This window comes from Eptesicus fuscus, chromosome 9 (assembly GCF_027574615.1).
Source record: "Eptesicus fuscus isolate TK198812 chromosome 9, DD_ASM_mEF_20220401, whole genome shotgun sequence".
NCBI classification, from domain to species: Eukaryota; Metazoa; Chordata; class Mammalia; order Chiroptera; family Vespertilionidae; genus Eptesicus; species Eptesicus fuscus.
The window spans coordinates 12,190,757-12,210,253 of NC_072481.1; the positions used below are offsets into that span (position 1 = coordinate 12,190,757).

General features: G+C 36.6%; 1 protein-coding gene across 8 annotated transcripts in view; it reads right to left on the minus strand.

The window, feature by feature from the left end:
- The window catches only part of EIF4G3 (eukaryotic translation initiation factor 4 gamma 3), a 270,009-nt gene that overhangs the window by 180,415 nt on the left and 70,097 nt on the right, over positions 1 to 19,497 (minus strand). For all 8 annotated transcript variants that reach the window (XM_054720419.1, XM_054720417.1, XM_054720413.1 and 5 more), the window contains one exon: positions 6,353 to 6,472. Coding sequence is in view for 1 of the 8 variants with exons in the window: in XM_054720418.1 (XP_054576393.1) it covers positions 6,353 to 6,472 (120 nt within the window). In the remaining 7 variants the exon portion in view is untranslated. The remainder of the gene's footprint in view (positions 1 to 6,352; positions 6,473 to 19,497) is intronic.

Sequence of the window (19,497 nt, forward strand, 5' to 3'; positions counted from 1 at the left end):
GAGTAGTAGCCAGAGAAATCAAGAAGAGCCTCCAGGGTATGTCCAGAGGAAACAAACAACTCCTTAAATGTAACAAATCCCAACCTACCCCAGTTTGGTTCAGTGGATAGAGCATCAGCCTGTAGACCAAAGGGTCCCAGGTTCAATTCCGGTCAAGGGCACATGCCTGGGTTGTGGGCTCGGACCAACCTCAGGAGGCAGCCAATCAATGGTTCCCTCTCATCATTGATGTTCCTATCTCCCTTCCTCTCTGAAACCAATAAAAATATTTTTTTAAAAAATGTAACAAATCCTAACCCTCCACACACACACACAGAATTCAAATGAAAATGAACATCAACAACAAAAATGAGCCTACATCACAGACAACAAAAGAAGCATATGTGAAATCACAATCATTTCTTAATGATTGGTTTTTACAAAATTCTTTGGCTTTCTAAAACAGTGCTGAATAACTGATTTTTTGATTTTTAAAACTTTCACTCTTTATACTTAGGTATTTCAAAATATGTGTTCTAGTTTGTAGATTTGCCAAATGGAATCTACAACTTGGGGTATATGGTGAGGAAAGTCTGAATAATAATTGTACTTAAATTACTCTTCAGTAACACTTAAAATCTAACCCCAGAAATTTTGAAAAAAATTCACTGTGATTTTTTTTCCTAGCTATATGTAACACAAAGAAAAGCATAATCAAACAAGCATATAAAAATTACTTTAGGAAAAAAAAATTACTTTAGGAATATTTCATGGTAAGTCAAAAAAACAAACCAACATGAAATTCACCTAAAAGGAAACATTTGGTAAAGTCTTACTTTATACACATGGTTGCAACTGTTTTTGTTAATAAAGACAAAACAATGACAAAAGAGCTCAAATTCTCTAATCAAATATGACCACATTAAAATAAATCTCAATAGTTAGAGAAAAGAGCTTACAGAACTGTTTAGCATAGATCAGGTAAAACCATAGACATAAATGATCTGAATATTTTTTAGGCCTTTGTAACTTAGTACTTTCATAATAATGACATTTGCAATGGCATGTTAATCTGTAAAATGTTTAATGGCAATATTTGTTGAAGAAATTTTCAACAAGGTGTAAATTTTTAAGTAAATAGGCATATGATCAACTGAAAAATAAAACCAAAGTAAGATTTAGCTCCAACAGTGCCAACACAATGCAGTCAATCTGCAGGTTTACGAGCCAACATCAAATCCTCATGTGCCATGACTGCAGCTTCCAAACACCACTCAACTCACAGACTACCTGAGGCAGCCACAATGTGTTCCGTGGGGAGAGGGGAGTATAAAAATTATCAACTGTACTTGGCTTTCTTTTGTGAAGGAAACTAAATACTCATCAATTTCAAAAGTGAAATGTGAAAAAAACTTTCAAAACTTCCTCTACTTTATCCTAATTATTAGCAAGGCTGATTGTCAAGAGTTGTCAAAATCAGAATTTATTTTCTTTAGGATAGACAAAATAAGTTTTTAAATCACACAAAAAGTATAAAAATTGTAGTGTTAAAATAATAGCATAATCAATCATTATTCCTCAGTGAAAAAGTCCTTTTCTTGGCATTTCCACAGACAATAAACAATCTAACCCATGGATCATTACCATCTCAGCCCACTATATAACACAACTGAGTTAATCTCTAAGAAAAAAGGACTAAATGAAATTTCCAGGAACAGTAGGCAGAAAACATGTATCACTCCATTTTGGCATTATTCAGAGCATGTCTTCTCACTGATTACTGTGAACACAGCTTAGGAGTCTTGACAGTGACACCAAGAAAAAATACAAAAGTGCCAACAATTGAGCAATAAGTAGGAAATACTTTTGTCTTGCTTAATTTAAGTGATTTAAGATAACTCAAATAACAAACTTCTGGTATTTTTTTAAAAGATACAAAATGAAAAAGAATGCCAAGTTTGCCTAGTTTTAAATCTGAAGTTGTTTCTAAAACCCATGGAGATCTTGAAGGAACTTTAGATCTCATCTCATACAATCCTGTTATTTACAAAAGGGAAACTGATCACTAATACGAATTCCCACTAGGTCAAACTCTGAAATAGTATTGCCCTATCCAGTAAGGTCTACTAAATCTCAGTGGGCAGGTGAGGGGAAGGGGGTCCTCTTACCCAACACTAATTACTACCATGAAAAAAGGAGGCAAGAGGTTTGGTAGGCCTTTTTTGAGGTTTGGAGACAACATAGTAGGTGTACCAGTTAATAATGCGGATTTTTTTTCAATAGATGGAGTTACACATATGTTGATATATATGCGATTTGATATGTATGCTCTTTCGTTGTATTGACAGCAAGCTTCAAAACTTCATATGTCAAATTTGCTGAAGGTGTTAACATCATAGATATTTTTACACTTAAAAATGTCGAATTTCGTGCCAAAAAAAGAGCATTTGCGTGAAGTTATAATTCATTATTTTGAAGAAAAGTGCTGCTGAAAGTTATCGTATACTTCGGGAAGCTTATGGTGAACATGCTCCATCTCAAGATACTTATGAACACTGGTGTAAACGCTTTAAAAGTGATGATTTTGATGTGAAAGACAAAGAACGTCCAGGTCAACTGAAAAAGTTTGAAGACCAACAATTACAAGCATTATTGGATGAAGATGCAGGTCAAACTCAAAAACAACTTGCAGAAAGATTAAACGCTGCTCAGCAAACAATTTCCGATCGTTTACCAGCAATGGAAAAGATTTTTAAAGGAAGGAAAATGGGTGCCACATCAACTGAACGAAAGACAAATAGAAAAACGAAAAATCATCAGTAAAATGTTGCTTCAACGGCACAAAAGAAAGTCTTTTTTGCATTGAATTGTGACTGGTGATGAAAAGTGGATTTATTTTGAGAATCCCAAAAGAACAAAATCATGGGTTGATCCAGGTCAACCATCAACATCGACTGCAAGGCCAAATCGCTTCAGAAAGAAGACAATGCTCTGCATTTGGTGGGATCAGGAAGGTGTGGTGTATTATGAGCTTCTAAAACCAGGTGAAACAGTTAATATTGATTGCTAAAGACAACAAATAATCAATTTGAACCACACTTTGATCGTAAAACGACCAGAATGGGCCAGAAGATACGGCAAAGTAATTTTCCTTCATGATAATGCACCATCACACATTTCAAAACCAGTTAAAGACACGTTAAAAGATCTTGCCTGGGAAGTATTAACCCACCCGCTATAGTCACCAGACCTTGCTCCTTCAGATTACCACTTGTTCCGATCGATGGCACATGCACTTTCTGAGCACAGCACTTCAAAACATACGAGGAAGTGGAAAATTGGGTCTTCGAATGGTTTGCCTCAAAACAAGAAAAGTTCTATTGGAACAGTATCCACAAATTACCTGAAAGATGGGGAAAATGTGTAGCTAGTGATGGACATTACTTTGAATAAAACACTTTTGATGTTTCTCTTGAAATTATCGTGTTTTCTTTTATTATAAAATCCGCCATAATTAACCGGTACACCTAGTACACTACATTTAAGTGGCTATACCGTGACTTACCTACAGAGTCACCTGGGTGGTTTCCACCTTTGAGTGATGACCTGAACAAAAGACTATGGAGCAAGTGTGGGTTGCAATGTAAGCTGCTTATCACATGGGACCTATGATCCAACAGATCAGAGGTAATCTGAAGTGTCTGTGCCAAACAGATGCAGTAAGGAACCTCAGTCACTGTGCATAGCAACAGCTCTTTGATAAAGGACACTGATACTAAAGAAGCCAGCCTTGCCCAACACTCAATAGGGCAATTTCCAGTAAGTTCCACAGGAAGGATTTCTAGCATGTTCCACTGGAATGGTGCTATAATGAATTCTCTACTATTAGGTGAGCCACAGCTGTGTACTCTCCAGGATCAACCATGGAGAAGGCTCTTCCATAGGTATTCTATCAGCCCCAGAACTGGCAGCTGATCCTTATATTTGCTATTGTTATACAGTGGATTCTCGGTTCTTGAACTTAATTTGTTCTGGCAGGATGTTTGAGAAGTGATCTGTTCAAAAACCAAATCATTTATCCCCATTAATATCCTGTAAGTTGAATTAATCCATTCCAGACCCCCCAATGATTCCCTATTTTGACCTTTCTTATATACAGTACATGCCTAATATACCGTTTAATCTGTAAATAAACACTCCTTTTCTTAAATGTATCGAACCACCCCCCACTAGCCTTAAAGAAAACACTATTAGCACTCGATCCAGGGATATCAGCATGTAGCATCTTTGCTGGTTCATACATCACTGCCTCCTACATGTCTGTCACTGGTTAATTGCTTTCCCTTTATCCAAATCAACAAGAGTTTTTCTATCTCTTCAACTGCCTATGATCATTGTTTCTTTCACACCCTTAGCAACATTAGCACTCTTGATGGCCTCTTTATGTTTCAAAATTGTGCTAATTATTGATTTCCCCAGCAACAAAAGCATTCTCTCCTTGCCAGAGAGTAGCTTTTAGTCATGCTGAGGTATCAGCTTGAAAGGGTTGCCATTTTGGAAAACTATGAAGTTTGGTTCAACAACAGAGACATTTTTTTCTGTGAACAACTTGGTCAAGAACCAAATTGTTCAAGATGGGAGATATTCAAGAAATGAATTATGACTGTATTCTTTAGAGTTCTCTTTTTATATTATTGACACTTCATTACGCCAATTCCCTGTTATATTTAATGAACCTTTATAATAAACTAGAGGCCCGGTCCCTAGGCCTGGCTGGCGATAGGCCGATCAGGGCCTTCTGGTTGCCAGCTGGGACCTTCCTTCATTCCGCACCGCCCCCTGGTGGTCAGCGCACATCATAGCGAGCGATCGCACTCATGGTATCCCGGTTGAACTCCTGAGGGGACACTTTGCATATTAGCCATATTTTCCCTATTTAAAACAATACATAGCCCTGACTGGTTTGGCTCAGTGGATAGAGCGTAGGCCTGTGGACTGAAGGGTCCCAGGTTCGATTCTGGTCAAGGGCATGTACCTTGGTTGCGGGCACATCCCCAGTAGGGGTTGTGCAGGAGGCGGCTGATTGATGTTTCTCTCTCATTGATGTTTCTGGCTCTCTATCCCTCTCCCATCCTCTCTGTAAAATATCAATAAAATATATTTTTTAAAATTAAAATTAAAATTAAACAGTACATAGTTTTTCTCTCTTGATTAGAGGTAGGCCAATACACCTTATTAACAGCAGGGGTGGTTCTCTTCAGTGACATGAAGACCAACACAAGAACCTCATTTTAAACAAGAGTTCATTTTGACATGTTTTACTTTTAAAATTCAAAATTAAATAGGAATGATTTAGACTGAGTTTAAGCATAGTACTAAGTCCAAATTAATTTACATATTTCTTATTAGAGCTATTTCAATAATGGTTTGGCAAGCTGCACATTGCTTCTTCAAACATTCTATAGTCTAAACTAGCATTAATTAGTCACAGTCCGTAACTTATAATCACCAGCTTTCAGCATTATTTTTAATAAGTAATTGCTTATTTCTTATTATTCAAGCTTTACAAGGCCTAAAATATGGAAGGGAAAATTGAAGATAATGTTATAAAATTAATTTTCATTACTAAAAGGAGCAGTTCTTAAGCATAAATAACACTGTCAAATAACATGGGTCAAGGTTATTGGCTTGACTTCCTACGCATTCATTCCAGTATGAGACTTTATAACTCTGGCCAGCTCTTAACCACAAGGAAGCCCAAATAAGCATGTGATTGATGGTGGGTTGGTGCAAGCAAAACAGTATCTTGGGAAATAGCTTATAAAGCAGGGAACCCACAGTGTTATCTTTTTAAAACAGTGTTTTAATGTCTGCTGTGCCTTTTACCTGGAAATACATTAAGGAGTTCATTATTTTTTAACAGTTTAACAAAATTTTAAGCTTAACAAATTTCAATAATCTATTTACAAAATAAAAAACCAAAACAAACAAAATAGCCACCAAAGTTACTCAAGAAGGAAAGATACACCACTTTTTACAAAACTAGAAGATAACCACCAACATTCCACCAAAAAAGAGAGAAGAGTGGAGACTACAGATTACGCACCGAAAAGCAAACAAGTGTTTTGTGGTTTTAACAAGTTTCAGAATACATTCTAACTTCTAAAACAATAAAAAGAACTAAGTATCACTGTTCATTTTGAATGCCTCCATAAATGAAATGTATAAAATCATTAGTAGCCACCATTAAATACAAAAGACAAGATAAAAATTACTTTTTAAGTAATGTAAATTATTGCTTAAAATTTGCTTTAGAAAAACAGAAATGCTTTTACATGGCAATTTATTATTTTTTAAATATAGTTTTTCTTACTTGAGAGAGGCCAGGGGACGATGCATGTCCCGGGGGCGTTGCCGCAAGATTTGGATGCCCCTTGTTTATTTCATGTGCTGCATAAGGGGAAGGGGTCGGGGGTCCTGGCTGTCTTGCTACCTGTGAGGAAATCAACATTTATTATATTAGTAAGAGTATTATAATAGTAATATAATCTTAATAAACATAACTAAACTGGCAAACTTTTTAAAAGTGAACTTTCTGCCTCACAATTTATACTAAAGTAAATGCCAAACTGACAAAAGGCTTAAATTTTCAACACTGAAGCACTGAAATTCTTAGAAAAATTATAAACATGATTTCCCTCCCTCTCTCTCTCCTTTCCACTCTCTCTAAAAATCAATGGAAAAATATCCTCAGGTGAAGATTAACAGCTACCAAAAAACAGATTCTATTTGGGGATACATACCCCTAAAACAATATATTGCCTCAAAAATTAGGAACTTATATATCCAGCAGCACCACACGTGATAGCAAGAAAGGTAGAAATAACAAATAACAGGAAAATAAAGTTCCATTAATTTGATAGAAGATTCTTGAAGCATAATCTAAAACCAAAACCCTAAAAGAAAAAAATATGCTAAATAATAGAAGCCAGACTTGAAACTGCATAATGTACAATAATTATATTTTGTAAAAGGATTTACAAAAAAGATAAATGATTGCAGGGGGATGAGGATAACTACAAAAAGACAAAGAGATTTGAGGGAGTGATACAACTTCTATGTCTTGATTTTAGTGGGAATTACATGTCTTTATGTGTTTGTCAAAACTCACATAACGATAACCTAAAAAAAGGGAATTTCATTTCGTGTAACTTACATTTCAATAAACGTGAACCCAAAAAAGAAAAAGCTACTTATAGAGTATAATCTCAATTTTGTTTTTAAAAAGAACATGTACAGCCCTAGCCAAGTAGGTCAGTTGGTTGGAGTGTCATCCCAATGTGCCAGGGTTATAGTTCAGTCCCCGGACAGGGCAATTACAAGAATCAACCAATGAATGCATAAATAAGTGGAGCAAAATATCAATGTTTTTCTCTCTCTTACTCTCTATCTTCCTCTCCCTCTAAAATCAATAAATTTTAAAAAGTAAATGTACATGTGTATATGTTTCTGTATTTATAACTTTCTATATATATGTTTACATATATACACATACATATAGGGTGTCCCATGGTATATATACTTTGAGTAATGATTAATTCCAATGGATTAAATCTGAAAAGAAAGAAACAGCCATCAGGTGTTAAGTGTGTATACATTTTTTGGGACACCCTGTATAACATACACATACTCAAGTATATATATCAAATTAAAAAGAGTTGTAAGGAGATAGAGAGGTGTTTTCTTTTTTCCCTCATTTTTATTTTCTAATACTAGAGGCTTGATGCACGAAATTCATGCAAAGGGCTCGACCCTCGCAGCCCCTCGCAGCCTCAGCCTGCCCTCGCAGCCCTGACACTTCATCCGGAAGGTCGTGTGGACAGTCGTTCTGCTGTTCGGTCTAATTAGCATATTTGTTTTTATTTATATAGGATAGTTCAATGGCCATAAACTTGTAAAACAGAAGAATAACTAGCATTCTATGTAAACAAAATTACATTTCCCCACTTTTGCTGGCAATAAACTGCCCATCAGTCTGTGATTGATTTGAGACCACTTTCTAGAGTCAAGCAATCAATCCTAACCAGCTCCTCTCTATCAGTCTAAACCACTCTAGCACTGCATTCCATGAGTGGAGGGCAATTCTCCAGTCATCTAATATTAAAGAATCCATTCTCCATAGGGTGGCGTTCTTTAATTTCAGTAGGCCTTTTATAATCTCCTAGAATCATATTTTTAATACCTAAAATACATAGAATTATGAAAAAAACCAACCACTGTATATTGAAATACAGTTGCCTACACTTATAATTCAAAGAAATTATCACATTCAATGAGACATTTTCTCCATCTAAGTTCTTAGAAAATGGTCTCCAAATGGCATTAGATTTACCTGGAATTCAATCAATCAGTCTGAAGCTCTGAAGAAAATCTACTCCCTGGTAATCTAACCTTAGAATCCCTTATATCTATCTAAAATAGACATAAACATCTAAAGGCTCAGCTGCCTGACCCCAATGCTAAAATAAAATGGACTCACAGAGAACTAACTACAGTAAAAAGATGTACAGTATAAACGAGACATGAATGATGCTAAAATGTAATCAAATTAAATTTAATTTCTTCCTTGCTTTTTAAATAACTACGATTTTCTTGAAAAACTTCATTTTCAATTTTGAATAAAACATTTTTATAAGGGCATGAGGTTTACCATAAAATGTTATAGCATTTCTAAATCTCAGCAGAAATTTTTCAAAAGATAAAAATTGGGTTGCTATTTAAACATCTATTTTCAAAAACTAATAATCAGAAATAACTTCTCACCAACAAGGTTTTATAAATTTATATTCTTATTTCATATGTTTTGAAATAAGAATAAATTATCTTGACATTCCACTAAAGTAAACATCAAAATGGATACACATTTTTAATATTTTTAAAAATTTGCAAAGTAAAATAAAGTGAAGGCCATAAAATTATATAAAGCTACATTAAAATCAAACTCATCCTGATAAAACAAGATTAAACTTACCTAGGATAATAAATGATAGTACTGAAAAATGTAAAAGAAAAGAAAGCTATTTGTTAAGAATAATAGATATTAAAATATATTGTGCCCTTGCCAGTGTGGCTCGGTTGGTTAAAATGTAGACTAATGCACAAAACGGTCGCAGGTTCAAATTCTGGTTAGGGCACATACCCAGGTTATGGTTTTGATCTCTGGTCCAGGTGCGTACAGGAGGCAACCAATCAATATTTCTCTCTCACATCGATGTGCTTTCTCTCCCTTCTTCTCTCTCTAAAACCAATAAAACATATCCTCAGGTGAGGATTAGAATGAATGAATGAATATTTGAAAAATAAATTAAATATATTGCTACATGCATGTCAATAACAAAAGTAAAATTTTAAAAACCTCACCCCTTATTGACAGGGATCTAAAAACACAGGACACAAATAAGATACTATGAATGAGTTTACCATGTTCCCAGAACTATAGAGCATACGTCACAACTGCCTTAAAACCTTAACTCAACAATGATTCTACCTTGGCCAGTGTGGCTCTATGGTTAGAGCATTGGCCCACTCACCAAAAAGTCATGGGTTCGATTCCCAGTCAAGGAACCGAACCTGGATTGCAGGCACTGTGGGAGGCAACCAATTGATGTTTCTCTCTCTCCCTCCCTCTCTCTCTCCTTTCCACTCTCTCTAAAAATCAATGGAAAAATATCCTCAGGTGAAGATTAACAGCTACCAAAAAACAGATTCTATTTTGGGATACATACCCCTAAAACAATATATTGCCTCAAAAATTAGGAACTTATATATCCAGCAGCACCACACGTGATAGCAAGAAAGGTAGAAATAACAAATAACAGGAAAATAAAGTTACATAATTTGGACTAAAGGCAAAAAATATATATGTGGCCCTAGCCGGTTTGGCTCAGTGGATAGAGCATCGGCCTGTGGACTGAAGGGTCCCAGGTTCGATTCCGATCAAGGGCACATGCCCAGGTTGTGGGCTCTATCCCCAGTAGGGGGCATGCAGGAGACAGCCGATAAATGATTCTCTCTCATCATTAATATTTCTCTCTCTCTCTTCCTCTTCCTTCCTCTCTGAAATCAATAAAAATATATTTTTAAGTATATATATGTATATGTATGTGTGTGTGTATGTGTGTGTATATATATATATATATATATATATATATATATATGTATATATGGACCACTATCAATATAAATACATAAAATAATAAGGAATTTTAAAAAAGCAAAAATACAGTCTTCAGAAATGCAGAGGTTCTATATATAATGACAAAGACCAAAAGAACTACTTCTATTATTTCAGATAGACATTGCTTTTTTTTTTCCCCTGAAAATTGCTTGAGTGCATTTTTTAAGAGTAGTATTGTATCACCCCATAAAAACAAATGTTTCAGAGAAAGGGAAAAGGCATCTTGCCAAAGCCAAAAGAACTATGCTGTTGCTACATTAACATTATCCTCGCCAGGTAGCTCAGTTGTTTAGAGCATCATCCAAATATGCCAAGGTTGTGGGTTCAATCCCTGGTCAGGGTACATACAAGAAACAATGAATACATAAATAAGTGGCACAACATATCGATGTTTCTCTCTCTGTCTCTTTCAAATCTAGTTTAAAAATTTTAAAAATCTTTTTCTTAAAGCAAGCACCAGTGAAAAAGAATATTCACAGGCAAATATCACAGAGGTGTACATCCAAGGCTGTTGCTAACAACTGTGCCAAACTGCAGGAATGCTTTAGTATTATATATTCTGGTAGGGCACTCCCAACTAAATCTGGGGATCTCTACTAATAAAAGCAAGCCAAAGAAAATGATCTGTATCAAAATGAAAGAACTAGAATCATGCTATTCTTTAAAAAATTCTCCCTAGAAACAACAGCTATACATACAATAAATCTCTGACCTTCATTATGCTCAAATTAATTCAAAGAGACTCCTATTACAAGTGTCACACTGCATTACAGAATATATTTTCTTTTAGTGTAATATAGAGCTTAATATCATTGCCAGGGAAAAAGGTACACCATCTTCAATTAGAAACTAGGGGCCCGGTGCACGAAATTTGTGCACTGGGGTTGGGGGTCCCTCAGCCCAACCTTCCCGCTTTCCCATATTGGGTGCCCCTCAGGGGATGTCCTACTGATGGCTTAGGCCCGCTCCCCACGCTCCTTTGTGGGAGGCAACTGGGCTGATCAGGGGAAGGCACCAGCCCCATCACCCCGTTGCTGCAGCCACTGCCAGTCACCACAGCCACCAAGGTGTTTTCATCAACACGGACTCCAGTCCCTTCACCAAGAAAAAATCACAACTTTCTTTAGGCATTTTCAAGATGTGTCTTTCATAGGATATGCTTTTTTTTTTTTTAATCCTCACCTGAGGGTATGTTCCCATTGATTTTTAGAGAGTGTGGAAGAGAGAGGGAGAGACAGAGAGAAACATCAATGTGAGAGGGACACTTTGATTGGTTGCCTCCTGTATGAGCCCTGACCATGGGCGCCAAGCTGGGGGGCATGCAGGGACCCCTGGGCCGCACGCAGCAGTGGCCGCCGGGGGTCTCCACACACCCCAGAGGCCAGCAGCCAGCCCCCCATTGTGTGCGCCAGGCTGGGGGCGTGGACCCAAACTGCCTCTTGGTGCTGGAGCATTCCCAAGCAGCTGGAGGCACTATGGTGACATGGGATGTTCCCGCCCCACCCCGCCCCCAGCCCCTTGGCGCCTGCACCTATAGGCTCAAAGTGGCCAGGGGGCATTCTGGGACCCTGCTGCTCAGGACCTAAGCACGGGCCTACAGACTCTGAGCGGCCTGGGTCCGGAGGATGTTTATGGGACCCAGGCCGCGTTCTGGGGCCCCTGCCGCTCAGGACCTAAGTGCAGGCCTATAGGCTCTGAGCAGCCTGGGTCCGGAGGATGTTTACGGGACCCAGGCCGCTCAGCACCCGCATATGCAAATTAACCACCATCTTGTTCACTCTGATTGGCTGTGGGCGTAGCGGAGGTGTGGTCAATTTGCATGTTTGTCTATTATTAGGTTAGATTATATAGGATGTAAGCAGTTAACACAAACCTATCCCAAGGAAATGGCACAAGAGCTAATGAAGTGATAGGGGACAAAAATCAAAGTCACACAAAACTTTGAATACTTCTTTCAAAATATACTGAAATTAATGATCACTAAATCTTCTAATCTCTGGCTAGAGTTTCCCCTCTCTGGCTAAGTTATTTTACTTCAGATCATACTGCTGTAATCCATGTCCTTTGAAGTTAATGATAAGTTTTCATTTAAAGAAAAAAACATGTTTGACCATTATTTCAAAGATATTACTACCATCTCAATTACAGAGGCAGGAAGCAGAGGTATAAAATATTTTTATTTTTTATTTTATTGATTTCAGAGAGAAGTAGGAAGAGAGAGAGAGAGAGAAACATCCAAGATAAGAATCATGGATTAGCTGCCTGCTGCACACACCCTACTGGGGATCAAGCCCGCAACCCGGGCATGTGCCCTAATCAGGAATCCAACCATTGATAGGTCGACGCTCAACCACTGAGCCACGCTGGCCAGGCAGGTATAAAATATCCTATTATGGCAACTCCTTAACCATCTCCAAAGCTAAAATGATTTTTATCTTTTATATAGTATTAATCCTAAGCAAAATTAATCAACTACCCTTGGAGTACTCTATATGTATGTGTGTGTGTGTGTGCATGCACACACATGTACATGTTGTATTTAAGTGCGAAAGAAAATACGCTCATAAAACTTTTTATTTTTTATAAATTTTTATATTTTTGCACTGACAATAATGTGGAACTTCCAGAATTCTCATTCATTTCCTGTGGCAAATGTAAACTGGTATAACCACTTTGGGAAAGAATTTGGCTGTTAGTAACCTTAAAATAGGCATACCCTATGACCCAGCTCTTCCACATTTAGGTATAAATCTGTGAAAAACACAAAAATGTTCATAATTGTATTGTTCTTAGTAACCACAAAAGGGAAATGACTCATTGTTTATTAACAGGAAAATAGATCGATAACATTTTCCTACACAAGAAATCAAATGAAAAACTAAAAAAAACACACCACAACCTGGATGGCTCTCATAAACAATACTGACTGAAAGAAAACATAGAAGAATAAATAGTATGATTCAAACGAAAAGATCCAAAACAGGCAAAACTTGACTATATTATTTCAGAAATACATAAATGTACCAATGACATATCCAGTAAGGGGTTAATATCCAAATATATTTAAAAACTCATTCAACATAGACACCAATAAAAAAAAATCAGAGCAATTTGATTTAAAATGGGCAGAGGACCTGAACTGACATTATTCTAAAGAGGATATACAGATGGCCAATAGACATATGAAAAGATTCTCAACATCACTAATCATTAGGGAAATACAAATTAAAACCACAATGAGATATCATCTCATATATGTCAAAATAGCTATCATCAATAAATCATATAACAAATATTGGTGCAGCTACTACAGAAAATAGTATGGAGGTTCATCAAAAATTAAAAATAGAACTACTTTATGACCCAGCAATTCCACTTCTGGGTATTTATCCAAAGAAATCCAAAACACTAATTCGAAAAGATATATACACCCCTATGTTCATTAAAGCATTATTTACAATAGCCAGGAAATGGAAACAATCTAAGTGTCTGTTTATCAACAGGCAAATAGATAAAGAAGATGTGGTACATACATAATGGAATATTACTCAGCCACGAAAAGGGATGAAACCTGGCTAATTTTGACAGCATGTATGGACCTAGAGGGTAATACCCTAAGTGAAAAAAAGGCAGAGAAAGACAAATATCACATGATTTCACTTATGTAAAGAATCTAAAAAACAAAATAAATAAACAAAACAAAACAGAAACAAACTCATAGATACAGAGAACAAACTGATGGCTACCACGAGAGGGGGGTTGGTTGAAAAAGGTGAAAGGGATTAAAAAATACAATTTGCTTTTTGAAAGAGGACATACAGAAGGCTGAGCGATGTATGAAAACATGCTCAAAGTCACTAATCATCCAAGAGATGCAAATCAAAACAACAATGAGATACCATCTCACACCTGTCAGAATGGCTTTCATCAACAAATCACAAATGACAAGTGCTGGCAAGGATGCGGAGAAAAAGGAACTCTTGTGCACTGCTGGTGGGAATGTAGACTGGTGCAGCCACTGTGGAGAACAGTATGAAGTTTCCTCAAAAAACTGAAAATGGAACTCCCATTTGACCCAGTGATCCCACTTCTAGGACTATATCCCAAGAAACCAGAAACACCAATCAGAAAGGATATATGCACCCCTATGCTCATAGCAGCACAATTTACAATAGCTAAGATTTGGAAACAACCTAAGTGCCCATCAGCAGATGAGTGGATTAAAAAACTGTGGTACATCTATACAATGGAATATGTATTTCACCACTATAAAAAAGAAGAAACTTTTACCATTTGCAACAGCATGGATGGAACTGCAGAGCATTATGCTAAGCAAAATAAGCCAGTTGGAGAAAGATAAATATCACATGATCTCACTCATATGTGGGATATAATGATCAACATAATTTGATGAACAAGAATAGATCCAGAGACAAATGGCAGGGGAGGGGGGGTTAGTGAGCAACCAAAAGAATTATATGCATGCATATTAGCATAACAATGGACACAGACACTGGGGCAGTGGGAGCTTGCCTGGGTGGGAATGGCTAGGGGGGAAGGGGTCAATTGGGAAAAAAGAAGACATATGTAAAACTTTAGAAAATAAATTAAAAAAAAAAAGAAAGAAAAAAAACAACCAATTAAAAAAATATATAATTTTCCAGTTATAAAAATAGTCACTTCGATGTAAAGCATAAGGAATATAGTCAATAATATTGTAATAACTATGCTTGGAGTCAGATGGGTACTAGACTTATCGGGGTGATCACTTTGTAAGGTATATAAATGTCTAATCACTATGTTGAACACCTGAAAATAATATATTGTGTGTCAACTGTAATTTAAAAATAATATTTTAGCCGAAACCGGTTTGGCTCAGTGGATAGAGCGTCGGTCTGCGGACTGGGGGGTCCCGGGTTTGATTCCGGTCAAGGGCATGTACGTTGTCTCATTGATGTTTCTAGCTCTCTATTCCTCTCCCTTCCACTCTGTTAAAAAAATCAATAAAATATATTTTAAATAATAATAATAATAATAATAATATTTTAAGAAAAAGAAGAAATGCATAAATAGATGGCAAGATAAAAGCAGGGAACTTTTTTTTAAAAGGCAGATAGATATATTACTTTGGGAAGAGAGGCAGTGTACAGGAAAGGTTACATAATGTTTTGTTTTTGTTTTAACCTAGAAGGTGATATAGAGATATTGCTTTAAAATAATTTGTTAAAACTCTACTTTTATGTTTTATGTACTTTTCTGCATGTATGTTATAATCTTCTTTCACTCCCTAAAAAAGTTTAGAGACAAAAACAAGCAAACTACAAAATACCTAGGGTAAAATATTAGTTACATTGATATTAGTTATACTAGAGGCCCAGTGCATGGATTCATGCACGGGTAGGGTCCCTCAGCCTGGCCTGTGCCCTCTCACAATCCAGGACCCCTCATGGGGATGTTGGACTGCCAAAGTGGCAGGCGGCTAGGGAGGAGCCCAAGCTGGGGCCAGGTGCAGCTCCCATGGAAATGACCAAGTTCAATTTGGGTAATTTGGAAAGATTCCAAAGCTTTCCTTACGTGGCTAATTTCAATACTCTATGATTTGCTAGCAGCTGAATAGGTAAGTAAAGATTTCCTCTTGATTAGTTTTTCTATCATCCTAGTTCTTCCTTCAGATCACTTCTTTCCCAATATTTACGGATACTACAGAGAGTAGGAAACAAGCTGGCCTGTCAACAAAAAAGGAGCATGACAGTGGATACTAAAAAGTTTTACTTGGTAGCATGACATTTTTCAAGTTCTCTCTGGAATTATCCCTGCCAATCCCCACCCACCACCAAGAAAAAGAGAAAGTAAATGAATTTCCTCTTTGCTCTACTCTTAGCTACATTTATTAGGCTGAGCCATATGAAATCCTATATATTCAAGTGTTTTTAACATTTTTAAAAAGGCAATTTCCTATTATTCAAGTAATGCTTAAATACTCAAGCAAGACGTGTTATCATGAACAGTTCTACCCTGGACTTCATTATCACAGGGTTCAATTTTGAGGACTATTTCTTTTCATATTTAGTAACTGGCAATGGGAACAAAAGTAAGATTAGCTGTTTTTCAATGATTAACATTTGAGTGCCTACCACCAATCAGTAACAATGCTACCAACATGAAATAAAAATAAAAACACCTGCCCTCCAAATATGTCTAGGTATAGAAGTTAACATAGAGTATGCCATATACTGTACTATGAATCTAATCACAAGAGAAGAGTCAGGGCTAGAGAGAATAAATTTAGATGTAGGTGATTATCAAAGTTCCAGGTAGTCTCTAAGTGAATTATAAAAACTAGTAAATATCCTAGCCAGTTTAGATCAGTGGATAGCGCATCGGCCTGCAGACCAAAGGGTCCCAGGTTTGATTCCGGTCAAGGGCATGTACCTTGGTTGCAAGCTTCTCCACAGCCTGGGCCCTGGTCGGCGCTCGTGCAGGAGGCAACCAATCGATGTGTTTCTCTCACATCAATGTTTCTCTCTTTCTTTTCCTTTCTCTTCCACTCTCCCTAAAAATCAATGGAAAAATATCCTCCTATGAGGATTACCAAAAAAAGTAAATAAAAATTAAAAAAATTAAAAATAGCAAATGACCCGGCTGGTGTAGCTCAGTGGTTGAGACTTGACCCATGAACCAAGAGGTCACCAGTTTGATTGCCCCATCAGGGCACGATCCCCAGTGGGGCAGCCTATCAATGATTCTCTCTCATTATTGATGTTTCTCTCCCCCCACTTCCTCTCTAAAATCAACAAAAATACATTTAAAAGAAAACAAAAACCAGCAAATAAGTCCTGGCTTATGTGGCTCAGTTGAATGAGTACTATCCAGTGCACCAAAAGGTCAAAAGGTCGATGGTTCAAGTCCTGGTCAGGGCCCTTGCCTGGGTTGCTGCTCAATCCCTACTAGTAAGGGATGTGTAGGAGGTGGCTCATCTTTGTTGTTTTTTTTCTCTCTCTTCCTTCTCTTCTCCCTTCCACAGCTCTCTAAAATCAATTAAAAATGTATTTTTTCAAACTAGCAAATGAAAAGAAAAAATTTTTGAAATTTATAAACCAGGAGGCAAAACCCAAAGCTAAAATTTATTTCTGGATCAATTTAGTCAACATTAATTGTACTCAAGACTATGCTCACCCTCTCTATTGAGTCAATACGGTTTATTTCTCTTCTTATAATTCCAAACAAAAACACAAGATTATCAGAGAATAAATCAGTAATGTCCTAAACTAAAATTAAACCAAAATCAGAATCTCAGAATTTCAAAAGCAAAGGTGACTGAAGGACACCAATTTCAGCAGTCCTAGGATCAATATGAGCCCAGCACCATAGAGAAGGCAAAAACACAGCAACAAATTTCTTTAGGTTGGTTATTTTTTTTTTAATTGAGGTACTAGAGGCCCGATACACAAAATTGGTGCAAGAGTAGGCCTTTGCAGCCTCAGCTGCCTCGGCCCTCACAGCCCCGGCTTCGTCAGGAAGGTTGACCGGTCGTTCCGCTGTTCGGTCGATTTGCATATTACGCTTTTATTATTATAGATAATTGACATACAACAAAAAAATATTAATTTAAATAATGAGTCTACTGATGTTAGGACAGAAGAGATACCACACAGTGATCATAGTACAAACCAACTTGATATGATTCCTAACTTAGCCTCCTCTGCCATACAATCAACACTGACCAAACCTCAATGCTTATCTATATTGAGCTATAAAGATAAAATAGCCCTTGTCCTTAAAGGGCTCCAAAAGAAAGAAGTCACAGGTAAATAAAGAAATAAAATCATGTGAAAAATGCTCCAGAAAATTTAAAGTATTGCTGAAAACCAGGGGTAATTAGGTCTGAGGTTTGGTAGCATCAGACCAAGAATTGGAGACAGCATTTTGGAAAGAAATTAATGGGTACAGATCTAAGAAGGTGAAACATGTTCTACAAACAAGAAAGAGTTAGGGGGCAGAGTGTTAAGTGGAAAGAAATGACACTTGTACAACTATAATAATAGCCAGATTGTGAAAATATACAAATTCCTTTGCTCTCAGCAAAAGGAAGCCACCACAATTTTTAAATGGGATGAAATCTTACCACATTTATATTTTATGAGGGTAAGACAGAGGCTAGAATGTCCACCAAAAAAATTTTGTATATGAATGTTGATAGCATATTCATAAGAGCGAAAAGTGGAAACAACTCAAATATCTACCAACTGATGAACAGATAAATAAAATATGGTATTCTCCATCAAAAGATATTACTCAGCAATAAAATATTATGCTAAGAGAAACAAGTCATCACAAAGTACCAGACATGGTATAATTACATTTATAAGAATATATCCGTACTAATATGCAAATATGTAAGAGACAGATAGATTAGTGGTTGCCTCGGGCTTTGGAGTTGGGAAGTGATGGGCTAATAAGGAACACAGGGTTTCTCTTTAAGGTAATGAAAATGTCCGAAGATTGACTGTGGTGATGGCTGTACAACTCTGAATATGCTAAAATCCATTGAATTGTACATTTTAAATGAGTGAATTATGTATGGCTTAACTTTATCTCAAATAAAGAGACAGACACAGAAGCCAACGCTGAGGAAGCAAGCTGCCTAGTAATGAGAAAGAAGATGATTTTCATATGAGAATTAATTTAAAAGAACCAACTTGATTAAATGACTTTAATCAAGGGCTTCAGAGATGATTTATGGTTTCTATCTAAAGGCATCAACAGGAAACCTATGAAGATTCACTTCTGGCTGCAAGAAAAGACATGGCAGACTTAGAAATATGTTATCCTACTCACCTAACCTGAACTTCATTCAGATCATTAGCTTTGCTGACACAACAGCAAATAATATTTCTATCTTAGTTAACTATTCACTTTAACTTTTTCTATTCTTCTTCCTTATGTTGGAAGGTGAGTTACTGAAAATACAATAGGAGAGAACATGACCATACCTAATTTCAGCTATATCATTTAACAGCAGTGTTACTATGGGGAAATAACTCAGGATTTTTCACTATCCTGCCTTATAAAATAAAATCTTAGAGGGATATAATGAAGATTAGAAATCAATTTTGGAAAGTAACTAATATAGTGCTTGATACACAACAATTGGAAGCTATTAGTATTTCTATCCACAAATTAAACTTTAGGTTTATGAAGACCATTATATGAACACTATTGGCCCGGGGCACAAATTCGTGCACAGGTATTGGTCCCTCAGCCTGGCCAGCAATTGGGGC